The sequence below is a fragment of the Artibeus jamaicensis genome, unplaced genomic scaffold, assembly GCF_021234435.1.
Source record: "Artibeus jamaicensis isolate MK-2021 breed Jamaican fruit bat unplaced genomic scaffold, CSHL_Jam_final contig_415, whole genome shotgun sequence".
NCBI lineage: Eukaryota > Metazoa > Chordata > Mammalia > Chiroptera > Phyllostomidae > Artibeus > Artibeus jamaicensis.
In genome coordinates, this window is record NW_026521823.1 from 36,079,886 (window position 1) to 36,095,783 (window position 15,898).

The 15,898-nt window shown below is 46.5% G+C and overlaps 1 protein-coding gene across 1 annotated transcript in view; it reads left to right on the forward strand.

Annotated features, from left to right (window-relative positions):
- The first annotated feature begins 1,463 nt into the window (after positions 1-1,463).
- The window catches only part of FAM124A (family with sequence similarity 124 member A), a 45,475-nt gene continuing 31,040 nt past the window's right edge, over positions 1,464-15,898 (forward strand). The window contains exon 1 of the mRNA XM_037132496.2: positions 1,464-1,631. Within this exon, the coding sequence (XP_036988391.2) occupies positions 1,564-1,631 (68 nt within the window). The 5' untranslated portion in view covers positions 1,464-1,563. The remainder of the gene's footprint in view (positions 1,632-15,898) is intronic.

The window sequence follows — 15,898 nt, forward strand, 5'->3', positions numbered from 1 at the left end:
CTAATTGGTTTTTCTTTTGTGTAATTTAAAGTCAGAAGGGAGTGACATTTAGGGAGGTAAGTGGGAAGGAAGAAATAAAGGGAAAGGAGAGGGAGACAGGGAAGAAAACATATTCCTCTTCACCATGTCACCTGTCACCCAGAGTGACACGGCTTTGCAAGTTAAGGCTGGGATTTCCTGGTGGTTGCCGGGGCCTAGTGATTGGCCATGTCAGGACTGATGATAAGTATTTTACCTACATAAACTTCATAAACTTGTTACATTCACGGCAGGCCGCAGGGCACATATAAATCGCCGCATCTTACAGGTAAGTAACTGAAGCTTCAAAGGAGTTAAATAACTTGCCTTGAAACAGAGGAAAGTAGACATGAGTGCCGTCCAGTGGCTTGGACAGGGCTGTCAGAATTAAATCCAAACTGGTCCGATCCTTCCTGCCCTCACGCTGTCCTCCCCCCAGTCTCACCTAAGGGCAGTGTGGGCCTCCACCAGGGGCCACTAAGTCAAGGCCCTGAGGCCTTGACCGTGGTACTGGACAAATAGCTACTGTCCCCTCTCTGCTTCAACTCCTGACTGGAGGTATAGCCAATGATCTTTAAATTATTTTAAAGACATTTTGTTTTAAAAAATAGCAGAAGAATGCATGACATGGATTATAAACTGGCAAGTTGGATGGTGAGAAGCCACTCAGCTCCGTGCTAAGAAAGCTGATAATGAATTCGGTGTTGGCAGTTCTGAGGAAACTTAAAAACACCTGGGCGTGCTAACGCCCCAGAAGCGAGACAGACCCCTCCTTGCTTTCACAAGGCGGTGGGCTGTTTCTCCTTGCTGCTCGCCTGGCAGGGCTCCGGAACGGGGCTCGGGAACCTCCAGGCTTGGGAACCTCGGGGCAACCCCTGGGGCTCCGACTGACAGGCTGTGGAGCCCGAGGAGAAAGGCGTTCCCGTGCGCACACACACAAATACACACTCACACACCACACACAGTTACAAAGCACAGACGGGCACGGGAGCCCAAGACACACACACAGACGTGTGTACCTACAAATACATACTTCTCCCGCCCGCGCACATCACACCACTAACACGGGCGCACGCGACTTCACACACCTCTCCCGCTCAGGCACACACACCACACACAGGCGCGCAACACGCGAACTCACACTGCGAACTCACACTGCTCGCGCATCTACACACGCATGCTCCCACGCCGTGCACACACCCTCTTGCGCATACACACACCCTCTTGCACAGGCACCCACTGCGCACATACGCTCACACCCCGTGCACACACTCTTGCGCACGCACACACCCTCGCGCGCCCGCGCTCACGCGCCGCGCCCCGCGGCGAGGGGCGGGGCGGGGCGGAGTGGAAGCGCCAGGCCGTCGGTGCCAGGCCACGCATGGCCAGGAGAGGGCGCGGCGCAGGGACCGCGGGCGGCGCGGGAGTTGTTGGCCGGAGCCGGAGACGCTGGCGGGGACGCCTGCCAGCTCTCGCTGCCCTCGGCTGGGCGGCCCGGAGGGAGCGCGTCCCAGGTCGCGCCGGCGCCCGCGGTCCGAGCGCGCCATGGAGCGCAAGGCAGGCGGCGGCGAGGAGGAGGATGACTGTGTGGACTCGGGCGCCGAGACCGGAGGGTAAGCCGGACCGGGCGTGGATGGGAGGCGCTCTCCGAGTTGCGCGGCGGTTCCTCTCTGGCCCGGACGGTCCTGGACCCCGCGGCGGAGCCGGAGCCGCAGCCGCAGCGGCTGAATGGGGCGGCCAGGGCGGCCAGGGCGGCCGGTCCCCCTGGCCCCGGGAGGAAGCCGCAGGCGCCGCGGCGAGCCCGCCCCTCCCAGGCAGGCTCTGAGGGCAGAGTCGCGTGGTGCACGGCTGCCCCGGGCCGGACGGGCCCACTCGGGGCGGGGGAGTGGAAAGACTCAAGGTCCAGAGACCACCCCCCAAAGCGCACGCAGCCCCCCACCAATCCCCTTGGGCCCTCGGTCATTGCTAAGATGATGGGGCGCGCCGGGCAACTGCAGCGTCCCCCTGAGGTCATTGTTAGAGAGACGAGAGATGCCCTTGCACCTGTTTCGGCCTCCCTTGAGGGCTTTCTGCGGGGGGCTCCGGGGCCCCCTGGAGACCGGAGCGGGGATCCGGGATGAGGAAAAGAGGGTAGGACCGCCGGCACCTAAAAGTCTCTCGGAAGTCGGCTAAGTTGGCCTTTTTTATTTTAAGGCTTTACTGAGTTTGCTGAGACTTTACCTCCTCTCCGCCGAACTTCCTCACCCCTCTGTGCACCTGCCCCACCTGGAACCGTTTGCCGTGGGTCCAGGTGGAATGAAGACATATTTAAAGAAATGCCCTTTTCACGTCAACGACTCAGGCTACCCAGCCCTCTCCCAACAAAACCAGCTGCCGCTTGGCCTTTTAGGAGGTGAAAGTCATTGTGAAGGCTCCCACCCAGCCGCTGTCTCCGAGAATTTCCCAGTGCAGAGTCAGCGCCACGTCCAGGAAGTGTCCAGGATGCGGGTACTGACCCCGGAGGGAAGGGTGGGCGTCCTTTCCTATCCGGAGTAACCCTGGGGGCGGCTGGAGCTGCCCGTCCAGAAAGCCTGGATCCGGGAAGGGTGGGGAGGTGTCCACTACTCTCGGGGGCTGGCAAACGGGGTGAGGGCGGGAAGGGAGCCCGGCCCCAGAATGGACTCAGGGTTACTGAGTCCATTCTGACCCCAAGAAGGGCTCCCTGCTCAGCCCCGCCTTCCAGCCCCACCCCCACCCTTCCTGGTAGCGCCGCTGCCCGTGCTGGCCCAAATCTGGACATTGTGCCCTAAGCATTTACCGTACAGTGGCCCTTTGGTGTTACCCAAACCTGTGAGCATCTGAGGTGCCCTACAGAACCCAGGGTTCGTTCCAGAGGGGCACCTGATTCCAAAAATGCTGAACTCCCTGGCTTTTCTCCCACACTTTGCATATGTGGTGTTTACCAACTTGAATCGAAGGTCCTTGGCTTTTTCCTCCTCCTGCCTTTAGGTAGATGGACCACAAATAGAAGAAAACAACAAAACTAACCAGCTCATCTTCAGCCTAGTTACATAAAAGCACTGACTAGTCTTTTTTTTTTTTTCTAATTTGCAAAGCTCACCTAAAACAAATATTTTTTCCCAAGACCTCTCTCTCTAGGAGAAGTGGGTGGAGAGGAATCTGTGACCCACTTGCCATTACCCCAGGGTCCCAAAGAGCAGCATCCATGGGCCAGGACCCCTGAGAGGGGCTTGCCAAACACACTGATTCCGCAGCTTCTCTTCTCTGCCTGCCACAAAAGTGTGCTTTGTAACTGGACAGAATTGTTTAAAGAATTCTTAGAGCCTCCATAGCAGCCTTACATTAAAGTACAGGTAAAGTGGCCCGCACTTAAATAAAATAGTTTCTTTGGATGCTTATTGGTCAGGTATCTGCCCCATGGTCCCAGACCCCTTGAAGTTTAGTTATCAAAAAGCCCCTCACAGCGTCCCCGATTTTCCAGAGCTTGCCCTCCCCTCACCCTCTCTGGCTTTCAGAGAGCTTGCCTGCTGAGATTGTGTATAAAAAGCCAGAAAGCACTCAATCCATGTTGGCTATCATTATTTTTAAAGCACAAATCTGATCACCCATGTCTCCCCCATTCAAACTTTTAGTGGCTCTGCCGTCTATAAAAGGCAAGGATCTCAGCGTGGTGTACAAGCCCTGATGCTGTGGCGTCCCTCCCCCTCTGGCCTTGTTTCTCGGCAGGTCCGCCCGTGCACCCTGCACTGAGCCACGCCCGCAGGGGTTTCCTGGGGCTTGCCTTTGTCCAGCTGACCTCTTTGCCAGCCATGCCCTTCTCCGCCGTGTATACCTGTCCACCAGGTGAAACTCTACTCTTCCTTTAAGACTCAGCTCAAGTGATAACATTCACTAAGGTGGGGACACGAAATTTGGGGTCCGTGAATTGCTTCCAGTTGTTTGCAACACGATGTCACTTGTGAGTTTTTATGGGAAGAGACGGATTTTTCATCAGATCCTCCAAGTAGCCTGTGATCCCCTTGAAACCAGGTTTGGGCAGGGCGGGAGAAGTTTCATTTCCAGCACGCTGCATTCGAGGTATTGGGAGATGTCCAAGGAGGGGTGGTGACGGAGCTCAGAGTGAAGGTCAGCACAAGGACATTGCATCAGGAAACGGTCAGCCTGAACATGGCCCTCAAAGGCCTGGGAGGAGAGACTGCGTTAACTAGAGGCAGCCCAGCTTTCCCTGTGTGCCAGGCACGGTTCTGAGCCTTCACATAGTTTGTGAACTCACTTAATCCTTCAGCGGCTCTACGAAGCAGGTACTGTTTAAGGCCAGCCTTGAACATGTAAGTGTCAGGGAAAGGAGGCGGAGACATTAAAGGAGCCTGAGAAAAAGTATGCATGGAATAAAAAAAAATTTTTTTAAAGGAACAGTGTGGTATTCCAGAAGCCAGGGGAAGAAAGGAAGCAGAGATCAACTGTGCTGCGGAGAAGCCAGGATGAGGATCGTGAAGCGTGGTCTGTTCAAATGGAGAGAAGGAAGGGAAGGGAAGGGAGTATCTGGCAGGGGAGTACGGGCCCTGAACTGCTCCGCTCAGGTAAGCTGTCCCAGTTGAGTGTTAGCGGGAAGCCCCTGGTTTCCTCTACGACCAGTGCACTGATGCCTGTCCAATCAGCACTTCTCTGTATGACCAATCAGGATGCGTAATGTTGACCGACAGGGTCTGCAGGATTTGGAGAGTGGGGTAAGGGAAGGATTTCCTAAACATAGGCAATAATTGAGCCATAGATAAGCACAGAAAGGATTCTGTAAAAGGGGAAGGATAAAGATATCCTGATAGTCTATAACGTCGGCTGTCTGAAGAGGTGGTGGCAAGTAGACTTGAGGCGGCCATTCTGATCTGAAAAAAAACGGCTTTGGATAAGAGGGGGGACTTCTCCCCTCTTGGAAGGAGCAGGAGAGAAGGGAATATGGGTTTCTATTTGATGAAAATGAGCCCTTCTTCCCCAGGAGAAGGGAGACCTGACATAGCTGTTGGGCAGTACTGAGTGAGCACCCAGTTTAGGTGCGTGGCTACGCATGTATGGTGGCCCCGGTCACCTTGCCGTGTATTTCCCTACAGCAGCTCTCCAGCACTGGGGTGCAGGCAGGCCGAGAGAGGTGGTAGGTGTTTGGAATCACCAAGGCTTGGGGGAGAGGGAGTATTTCTAGTGTGAACCAAAATTAATGTAAGACTCTAATGAAGAATAACAAGCATTTATTCAAGCAAAAGGAGCTGCAGTGTGGCAGAAATAGATACAGGTAACAACTTAAACCGTGTTCCTCTTGGGGGGGGCACGGCTTTTCATAGTGGAAGTTCCTGCCTATTCCCAATTAGGTCCCTTTTTTTTTTTGGTAAATGAGGTATCCAAATTTATGCACTTAGGATTGATCCAAATCATGCAGACCCTGTCGGTCAACATTGTGCATCCTGATTGTTCATTATGGAGAAGTTCTGACTGGATGCACAGGGCAGGTATCAGTGCACTGGTCATAGAGGAAACCAGGGGCTTCCTGATATTTGACTCGGACAGCTTACCCAAGCAGAGCGGTTCAGCAAGCCCATTACTGAACCCCAGTGGGGTTGGGCTGCCTGCCACCACCAAGAGGCAAACTCTAGAGGCAGAGGCTGATGGGAAAGGAAAAGGGTTTTTATTTGAATAGCGCGTGGTCTGGGAGAATGGCAGGCTCTTGTCTCAAAGCCCATCTCCTCTGCAAAACCCAGACAAAAATCCAACTGTCTTCAGTGAGAGTTCCTGTTCCCATTTGAAGTACAGTCCTTGGGACCTGCGGGCAGCTGCTGAGCAACTGTCCACACAGCTTAGCTTGGTCCTGGCTGCTGTCTGGCTTCAGGCTGTCCCCTGGAACCTGTGTGTGGGGCTGGCACCATCACTGGCCCGTGCATTCGCCAGGTGGGCCAGAGAGCATCCCTCCCTTCTGCTGGGTTTATATAATTTCAGGTGTGCCTAGTTAACTTCCCAGATTCCCACATGTTCCAGGTGGGTCCACCTTCCAACCAACCCCTTCTTTCCCCAGGCTAGACTGACAGTCCTCTTTGGTCCAGCTCCTCCCCCTGCTGCCGCTCTGATCTGAAAAAAAACTGGCAAGTCAGCTACTGGCAGTGGTAAAAAAATCTTTAAAAAAACAGAATCTCTTAAGAGAGGGACAGGCAATGTTGTAAACCCAAATGAAAGACATAGAATTAAGACAATTCTCTGTATTTATATTTGGCCAGTAAGCCACTCTTTCAAATGTGATTTGATGGATTACGTTCATTCAGAAGTTTGATCCGGCATGAATGGACTTCCACTGCAGAGTCAGCTGTGCCCGAGCTTCCGAAAAGATAGGGTCTGTCAACAAAAGAAAGTCCAGCCTGAGAGAAGCCTTGTAATAGTTTATCTGAGCAAAACTAATGACAACTGCCAGGAAGCAAACGCTCAACAGATTGAAGAAATGCTCGGGAGAAGGGTGGTTTTGCAGCTTATTTTATCCATTGGAACCCAAGGAGGAGACGTAAGGAGGGCACGTGAAATCCACTGGTGGTAGATTAAGGGGCTGGGAAAGCGAAGCGGGGGACCCCTGGGACTGGACCAGGAGCAAAATGGAGAAGCACGTGCTGCTCTTCATTGTGGGTGCAGGACGGGGGACAGTCACGGCACACGGAGGCGGAACGAGAGGACAGTGCGGCCTCGCGCTGGCGGCCGTGCCTTCCGGGGGCTGGAAAAGAAAACGACTCTGACCTTTTAAAGGTGTGTCGTCTTAGACACATGGAGACAACAGGCAGTGTCAGGGGTAGAGATGGACCTTTGTCGAGGAAGCTGCAGGCCCAGGAGGTGACTCCCGTCCATGACTTGCTGCGAGGTAGGAATTTTTATGCTCAGCCCGTCCTGTGTGGTTACTTTTGGTCTCTGGGTTTGTAAGGCTGCCACACGGGCCTCCACCGAGCGTGTCAGGTTTGGCTCGTGGCTGCTTTCTCACCCACACGGCGTACTGTGCCCTTTGTCTTTGTATGACCTCCAACTGCTGCGTCGCCGTGATTTAAGGGGTAACAAACAATTCGCAAGTCTAGAGTTTATGGACAGGAGGTGGATGGGCAACAGTGTGGGGAAGACCTTTTAAAATGGGATGGGTCTAAAGAAGGTAAAAGGAGAAATCTCGTATAGAAGACAAGCTGGTCTGTTGGGGACACCTCATTACCCTTGTGTTCAAGGCAGAGCTCCTCAAGTCTAAGTTACCGTGGCATCTAGTTCAAAGTACTGAGTTAACAGACGAAGTCTGTGATGCACCAGGCTACATTTCATAGAAACGCCAAGATCAATTTAACTGAAAATGCCAAGATCAACTCTTATGCCAAGATTTCCCTGGAGTACAGAACTTAGGAAGGTATTCCCTATATGCACAGGGATGCTGCCAGTGGTTAAACTCTCTAAAGTGCGGGTCTTTTTACAGATTGGGTGATCCCTATATGTATGATTATAATTAAAAAGCAGTCGAGCGCCTGCACTTAACCTTCTGTTCATCATTGGCACAGATACTGAATAAATGCACTGTTTGGAAACCTGGCCACTGCATGTGTCGGGGGGAGAAAATATATAATCCATGTATTATTCTGCACGTCTGTATTGCATGTCCATAATATTTTCATCCTAAAATTCATGAATGGCCTTTCTTGCTTTATTCTGGCAGAGTTGAAGGTCTTATGCAGAGCCAGCTGGGTAAATTCTTAGGATACGAGACCAGAACCAGGTTCCCAAGGCGGGTACCTCATTGCTTCTCCTTCCTCCGCTAAAAAAGCTGCAGAGGCTGTCCCCCGCCCGAGACTGGACTTACGAGTACCCACAGAGTTGTTCTAAGCTTTACAGTTTCTTACTGGCAGTGCTTCCAGTAAATAAATGTTTTGGGTTATTTGGACTGTATTTTGAGAGCTATGAAAGGGTGCATACCGTGTCCCAGTCTCTGCCCCCCCTCATGATAATTTTTCTAAGGAAAGGAAAGTAAGTATCAAGCTGTATTGATAAATATCTCATCACTGCGTGCTTTGCAGAAGTGAACAGTCAGGGACAATCATATAGCCAGCAAAAGGGAAACGGTTGAATAAATTACAGTAAATCCCTTTCTCTAAAATGTTAACGACAGGAACCAGGCGGCAACCTGTTATGACAGTGTCTAGTCACAGGAGAGTCAAACTCACTTTCACCGGGGGCCACATCAGCCTCGAGGTTGCCTTCCAAGGGTACACTGTCATTGCAACTCCTTAACGGTTAAGGAGTAGTTACGTGTGTACAGTCCTAAAATTACTTCAGCCCTTTGAGGGTAACCGTGAGGCTGATGTGGCCCCCGGTAAACATGAGTGTGACCGCCCCCGGTCTGGTGACAAGAGACGTTTAAAACTGTATCTCCACCACTGCAGCAACTGCATACAAATTGATAAACAGGAGCAGAGGCATGGAGGTGACTCTCTGTTGATTTCTGCTTTGATGGTGGACAGGGATGGAGGAGACTGCGGAGCAGGGCAGGGACCATCGGTGATGGGCAGAGGGGTTCACGCTGTGTAGTATCAAGCTTGAACTCCATCCAGAGAGAGACGGAGGGAGCTTTGTACTTGGCAGAGTCTGGTTGCTGCCACAGGAAGGGAATTGGAGCAGTGGGGAGAGTGACAAGCCTGACCCGGGCAAGTACCTTTAGCCACAAGAAATAGGAGCAATTGCTGGCAGGAGCATTAGTTCTACTAGCACCTGCCCTAAAATACTACCATTGCTCTTTAAAATACTACCGTTGAAATGTGTCGCAATGTACATTTCATTATAGGTACATTTCCATCTGTATACAGATCTTCAAAATGTATGCATATGCGAAACCCATCTGTCTCAAGAGTACTTGGAAAATTTCCTAGCTAGAAATACTAGCACATTTTTAATAGTAAGGTCAATAGCCCTATCACATATTCTTGTTCAACATCTTATTGGAATTGCCATGAAATTTCTTTAAAGTCTGGCCGTCTTAACATGACCGTATGGCACTGGAGTTGTTTTGAGATGGCCTCCACTATACTGGATGTGTGCTGTGCATCCGTGCGCTGATATAGTGTTCTGCTCCTAAAGCCTGATTTACATCCTGCCTGATTCCAGAAAGCGTGCAGCGCACCAACGCTGGAGTCACAGACTCGGTGCTCCACTCTCCTTCCTCCTTCGTTTCCCTCAGCCAGCACACTGCTGGGTTCCGCCAGTTCCTCTGATTTCTTCTAATTTCTTCTTCGCCACCACCCTGCACACAGAGTGCCAGCCCTTATGATCCCTCACCTCCAGTTCTCCTTACAAGTAGTGTCATTTCCATCTCCTAATCAGTAATATAAAAAAAAAACTGGGTTGGATCTATGAGACTCCAGTGGGTAACATAGGAAGGGATGGGCAAAGATCACCTCTTGTTCTTGTTCTGGTTTACAATTCAGCAATTCTACGGTTACTGAGGTATTTCACTGGAAAAGAGAAAACCACATGCCGTTTTTCTTCGATAAGTCAGTTCATCATTTCATGTGAGAGACGTCGGTTATTTTAACTAGTAAGAGGCATGTGTTTTATGTTTTTGAAAAGAAATGTGCTTTTCTAAGATGCTAAGAAACTCAGTGGAGTGAAAATTGGATGATGCAAGAAAGGCACTGTGAGACTAGTAAATAAAAAGAGGGCCTATCTATAAAATTAAACATAATTGACTGCTGACTATGTCCCCTAACGAACACCTTTGCAGATTAAATCCCTACATGCCTGAGAGATTCATTTCCAACTGGGAACAACTTGGAGACACTGTGTGGGAGAAGACGAATAGCTTCCATACCAGAAATGTTGCCAGGGAGGGGAGGCTTAGCAGCCACCCAAGGAGGGCAGCAGCTTAGCAGATCCTTGGCCAGGTGCCCATTCGCACAGAGGCTGAATGCCAGCAGCTGATTTCTTAGCATAGAAACTGACGGCTAATTGCACCCTGGTCCTAACCCCGCCTTTCCCCTCTCCCAATCACGGCCTACATCCTGTTACTCGGCTATCCAGCAGGACTTGTTCTTAGATGGAACTGGACTCAGTCAGACATCATGTGCCTTTGCGTTTCCTGATGGCCGCCCAGACCTTGACAGTGGCAGTCCTCATGGCCAGGGTCCCGGCTCCTGCCCCCAAGGGCCCACCACTCCTACGCAGAGAAACATTGGTTCATGATGCGGCGATCACATTCGAAGGGTGATCATTTGCCGTTGTTTCAACTTCTGGGGAGTCATGACCTTTTTGAGAATCTGTTGAAAACTTTGAAACTTCTCCCCAGGCACATAAGTGTCCATTCAAAACTTTGCCAGAAAATTTAGATGGTCCAGGACCCCTTGGATTTCTAGTCTGGGATAGTCACGGCGCCTACATGAAGGGCCCCTGACTTCTTTCTTTCTTTTTTTCTCTGATTACAGTTGACATTCAATGTTATATTCATATCAGGTGTACAGAATAGTGGTTAGACATTTATATAATTTACAGGTGATCCCCTGATAAATCTAGTACCCACCTGGCACCATACATGAGTATTACAATATTATCGACTCTAGTCCCTATATTGTACTTTGCACCCCTGTGACTATCTTGTAACTGCCGAATCGTACTTCTGAATCTTTTCCCCTGTTTCACCTGGCCCCCTTCACCCACCTCTGATGTGGCAACCCTCAGTTTGTCCTCTGTGTCTATGAGTCCACTTCTGTTTTGTTTGTTCACTCACTTTGTTCTTTAGATTCCACATGCAAGTAAAATCATGTAATACTTGTCTTTATCAGTCTGACATCTCACTTAACATAATACCCTCTAGGTCCATCCGTGTTGCTGCGAACGGTAAGATTTCTTACTTTTTTGTGGCCAAGTAACATTCCACCGTATGTATGCCTGCATCTTCTTTGTTCCAGTCGTCCGTTGATGAGCACTTGGGCTGCGTTCATGCATTGGCTGTTGCAGAGAGCACTGCAGCGTACATAGGGATGCATACATCTTTTCAAGTCGGTGTTTCTGGTTTCTTGGAACACGTATCCAGAAGTGGAATCGCTGGGTAAAAGGCAGCTCTGGTTTTAATTTTTTGAGAAATGGCCATACGGTTCTCTATAGTGACTGCACCAGGCTGCACTCCCACCAACAGTGCACAAAGGTTCCTTTTTCTCCTCATCCTCGCCAGCACTTGTTTGTTGACATATTGATGACAGCCATTCTGACAGGTGTGAGATGACATCTCATTGTGGTTTTAATTTGCATTCCTCTGATGATTAGTTGAGCATGTTTTATGTCTATTGGCTATCTGTATGTCCTCTATGGAGATGTGTCTATTCAGGTCCGTTGCCCATTTTTTAATTGTATTTTTTCGTGTTGAGTTGTATGAGTTCTTTATAAATTTTGGATATTGACCCCTTATTGAATGTATCATAGGTGAATATCCTCTTTTCAATAAGCTGCTTTTTTGTTTTGTTGATGGGGTTTTTTTTTTGCTATGCAAAAACTTTTTAGTTTGACTTAGTCTCATTTATTTATTTAGTTTCCCTTACCTGAGGATATATCAGAAAAAAACATTGGTAAGAGAAATGTCAGAGTCAAACTTCTTCTAGGAGTTTCATGGTTGTGAGTCTTACATTTAAATCTTTAATCAATTTTGAGCTTATTTCTGTGTATAGTATAAGAAGGTGGTCTAATTTCTCTTTTTTCTTTTGCATGTATCTGTCCAGTTTTCCCAACATCATTTATTGAATAGATTGTCTTTGCCCCTTTGTATGTTATTGCCTCCCTTGTTATATATAAATTGCCAAATAGGCATGGGTTTATTTCTGGACACGCTGTTCTGATCTGTTGATGTATGTGTTTGTTTTTCTGCCAGTATCATGCTGTTTTGATTGCTGTGGATAATAGGGGTCTTTTTTGTTTCCATGTAAATTTTAGAATTATATGTTCTAGTTCTGTGAAAAATGCCATTGGTATTTTGATAGGGATTGCACTGAATCTATAGATTGCTTTGGGTAATATGGGTATATTAGGCATGATAATTCTTCCTACCCATGAACATGGTATATGCTTCTACTTATTTCTATCTTCTTCAATTTCTTTTTTTCAGTGACATAATTTTCTGGCTGCAGGTCTTTTACCTCCTTGGTTAAATTTATTTCTAGGAATTCTGCAGGGGATGCAATTGTAAATGGGGTTGTTTTCTTTGTTTCCTTTCTGAGATTTCATTATTGGCATATAAATATGCAACTGATGTCTGGGTATTTATTTTGTATCCTGCTATTTTACTGAATTCATGTATTCTACTATTTTTGGTAGAATTTTTAGGGTTCTCTATATACAGTATCATGCCATCTGCAAATAATATGTTTTGCTTCTTCCTTCCCAATTTTAATGACTTTTTATTTCTTTGGATGACTTTATTCTGATTGCTATGGCTAGGACTTCGAATACTGCATTGAATTAAAGTGGTGAAAGTGGACATTCTTATCTTCTTCCTGATCTTAAAGAAAACGATTTTAGCTTTTCCCTGTTGAGAATGATGTGAGCTGTAGATTTGTATATACGGCCTTTATTACGTTGAGATATGTTCACTCTATTCCCACTGTGCTAAGAGTTTTTATCATAAATGGGTGCTGGATTTTGTCAGACACTTTGCGTCTATTGATATAATCATGTTATTTTTATCCTTCATTTTGTTTATGTGGTTATTCATGGTAATTGATTTGCTGATATCGAACCAACCTTGCATCTCAGAAATAAATCCCACTTGATCATGTTGTATGATCTATTTAATGTATTGCTGAATCTAGTTTGCTAATATTTTGTTGTGGATTTTTGCATCTATGTTTATCAGGGATATTGGCCTATAATTTTCTTCCTTTGTAACATCTTCACCTGGTTTTGGAATCAGAGTAATGCTGGCTTCCTGTAATGATCTTGGGAGCTTTTCCTCCTCTCAAATTTCTTTTGAATATTTTGAAAATAAGAGGTGTTAATTCTTCTTCAAATGTTTGGTAAAATTAATCAGTGAAGCCATCCGGTCTAGGACTTTTGTTTATTGAGAGTTTTTTTTTTAATCATGATTTGATATCATTGGTAGTAATGGATCTGTTCAGATTTTCTGATTTTTCTTGATTCAGTCTTGGAAAAATGTATGTTTCTAAGAATTTATCCATTTCTTCTAGATTGTCCAATTTGATGGCATATAATTGTAGTGTTTTCTTTCTATCCTTTGTATTTCTCTGGTGTCAGTTGTTATTTCTGCTCTTAAATTTCTGAATGTATTTATTTGGATCTTCTCTCTTTTTATCTTGATGAGTCTGGTTAAAGGTTTATCAATCTTGTTTATCTTTTTAAAAAACCAGCTCTTGGCTTTATTGATCTTTTCTGCTGTTTCTTTTTTTTAGGCTGTATTTTGTTCACTTCTGCCCTGAACTTAATATTTTCTTCCTTTGACTCCCTTTGAGCTTTATTTGTTGTTATTTTTTTCTAGTTCCTTTAGGTATAAGGTTAAATTATTTATTTGAGACTTTTTTTTTTTTTTGGTCCTTGACATAGGCCTGTAATGCTATGAATTTCCCTCTTGGGACTGCTTTATCTGCTTCTCATAAATTTGAGGTCACTTTTTTTCCATTTTCATTTGTTTCAAAGTAGCTTTTGTTTTCTTCCTTGACCTCATTGCTAACCCATTTTTTGTTCAGTAACATGTCACTTAGTCTTCATGTGTTCGTGTTTTTCAGTTTTTTTCCTCATAACTGATTTCTAGTTTCATAACACTGTGGTCAGAGAAGATGCTTGATATTTTCAGTCTTCTTATATTTACTGAGACTTGTTTTGTGACCTAACATGTGGTCTATCCTGAAAAATGTTCCATGTACACTTAAAATGTTCCATATAAAAGGATGTATAGTCTGTGGCTTTCAGGTGAAATGCTCTGAAAATATTAATTAAATCTATCTGGCCTAGTGTGTCATTTAAAGCCACTGTTTCCTTTTTGATTTTATGTCTGGATGACCTATCCATTGATGTCAGTGGCTGTTAAAGTCTTCTACTACGATTCTGTTACTGTCAGTCTCTCCCTTTATGTTTGTTAGTATTCGCTTCATACATTTAGGTGCTCCTACATTGGGTGTGTAAATATTTACAAGGGTTGTATCTTCTTGTTGAAGTGATCCCTTCATCATCATGCAATATTCTTCTTTGCCTCTTGTTATATAGCCTTTGTTTTAAAGTCTGTTTTTTCTGATATAAGTATTATATTCTACATTATATTTGTTCTGTATAATTATGCTTTCCCTTTTTCTTTCTTCTTCTTCTTAAAGGAGTCCCTTTAGCATTTCTTGTAATACTGGAACAATGAGCATTTGATGGCAATGACCTCTTGTAGCTTTTTCTTGTCTGGGAAGCTCTTTCTCTCCCCTTCAGTTTTAAGTGATAGCCTTGCCAGATAGAGTAGTCTTGGTTGTAGGTCCTTGCTTTTCATCACTTTGAATATTTCATTCCAATCCCTTCTGGCCTGAAGTGTTGCTGTTGAGAAATCAGCAAGTCTATGGGAGATTTCTTCTAAGTGACTAACTGTCTTTCTCTTGCTTTTAATATTCTCTCTTTGTTTCTAACCTTTGGCATTTTCATTATGATGTACCCTTGTATGGGCCTCTTTGTGTTTATATTGTTTGGGATTCTCTGCATTTATGGACTTCCGTGTCTTTTTTTTGGCTAAGTTAAGGAAACATTCACTCATATTTTTTTAGAAAATAGGTTCTCAATTTCTTGCTCTCTCTTCTCCTTTTGATACCCCTATGATGCTAATGTTGTTGTTATACTTGATGCTGTCCCAGATGTCACTTAAACTATTATTTTTAAAAATTGGGGTTTTTTTTGTTTTTGCTGTTATAATTGTGTGTTTTCTGCTACCTTTTCTTCCCAATCACTGATCTGATCCTCTGTTTCATCTAATGTGCTGTTGATTTTTTCTAGTGTATTCTCCATTCCAGTTATTGCATTCTTCATTGCTGACTATTTATTTTTTTCTAGTTTCTATTTTTTTTTAGGCTTACTATGTCTTTTTTTGAAGTTCTGAGTTCATGGGTTCTTCCCCTAGGTTTTTTAAGCACCCTTATAATCAGTGATTTGAACTCTGTGTCTGGTGGATTGCTTGTCTCCATTTCGTTTACTTCTTTTCCTGAAGCTTCGCCCAGTTCTTTCCTTTGGCACATGTTTCTTTGTTTCCTCATTTTGGCTGCTTCTCTGTGATTGTTTCCGTGTATCAGGGAGCTCAGGTAAAGTGATCTTATGTAGTAGGTGTTCCCAGGGACCAGTGATGCAGTCTTCCCCATCACCTGAGCCAGCTGCTCTTGGAGTATTGCTCAGGTGGGTTGTGGGGTCCTTCCTCTTGTAGTTGAGACCTGATTGCTGGTGCTGCTTTTGAGAGGGTGGGTTTGGCCCTCAGGCTGCTGGCTGGCTGGCTGTGAAGATGGCTGTGAGGACTGGCCATGACCACAGTGTACAAGCTGCTGTTTAGAGGCTGACTCCATGGAAGGGGATTTCCCGCAGTGGGGTCTGGTGCCGGCTGAGACCTCTCTTTGGGTGTGTTGCTTGGGAAGCTAATTGGGTGGTACTGTTGTTTTCTGCAGCTGACCACCTGGTTCTGGGGCCTCTTGGGAGGGACTCTGGCACAAGTCAATGTCAGATGCTGCCTGTGATGCATCAGGGCCACCTGTTATGAGCTATGATGTGATCCACAGTTGGTCTCTGCCTGTGCTGGGCCTGGGTTCATGTGGTAGGGGCCACCAGATCTGAGGCTGGCTACCACCAGTTCTTTTGATCACGAGGGGCAGGTGATCAAAAGACTCAA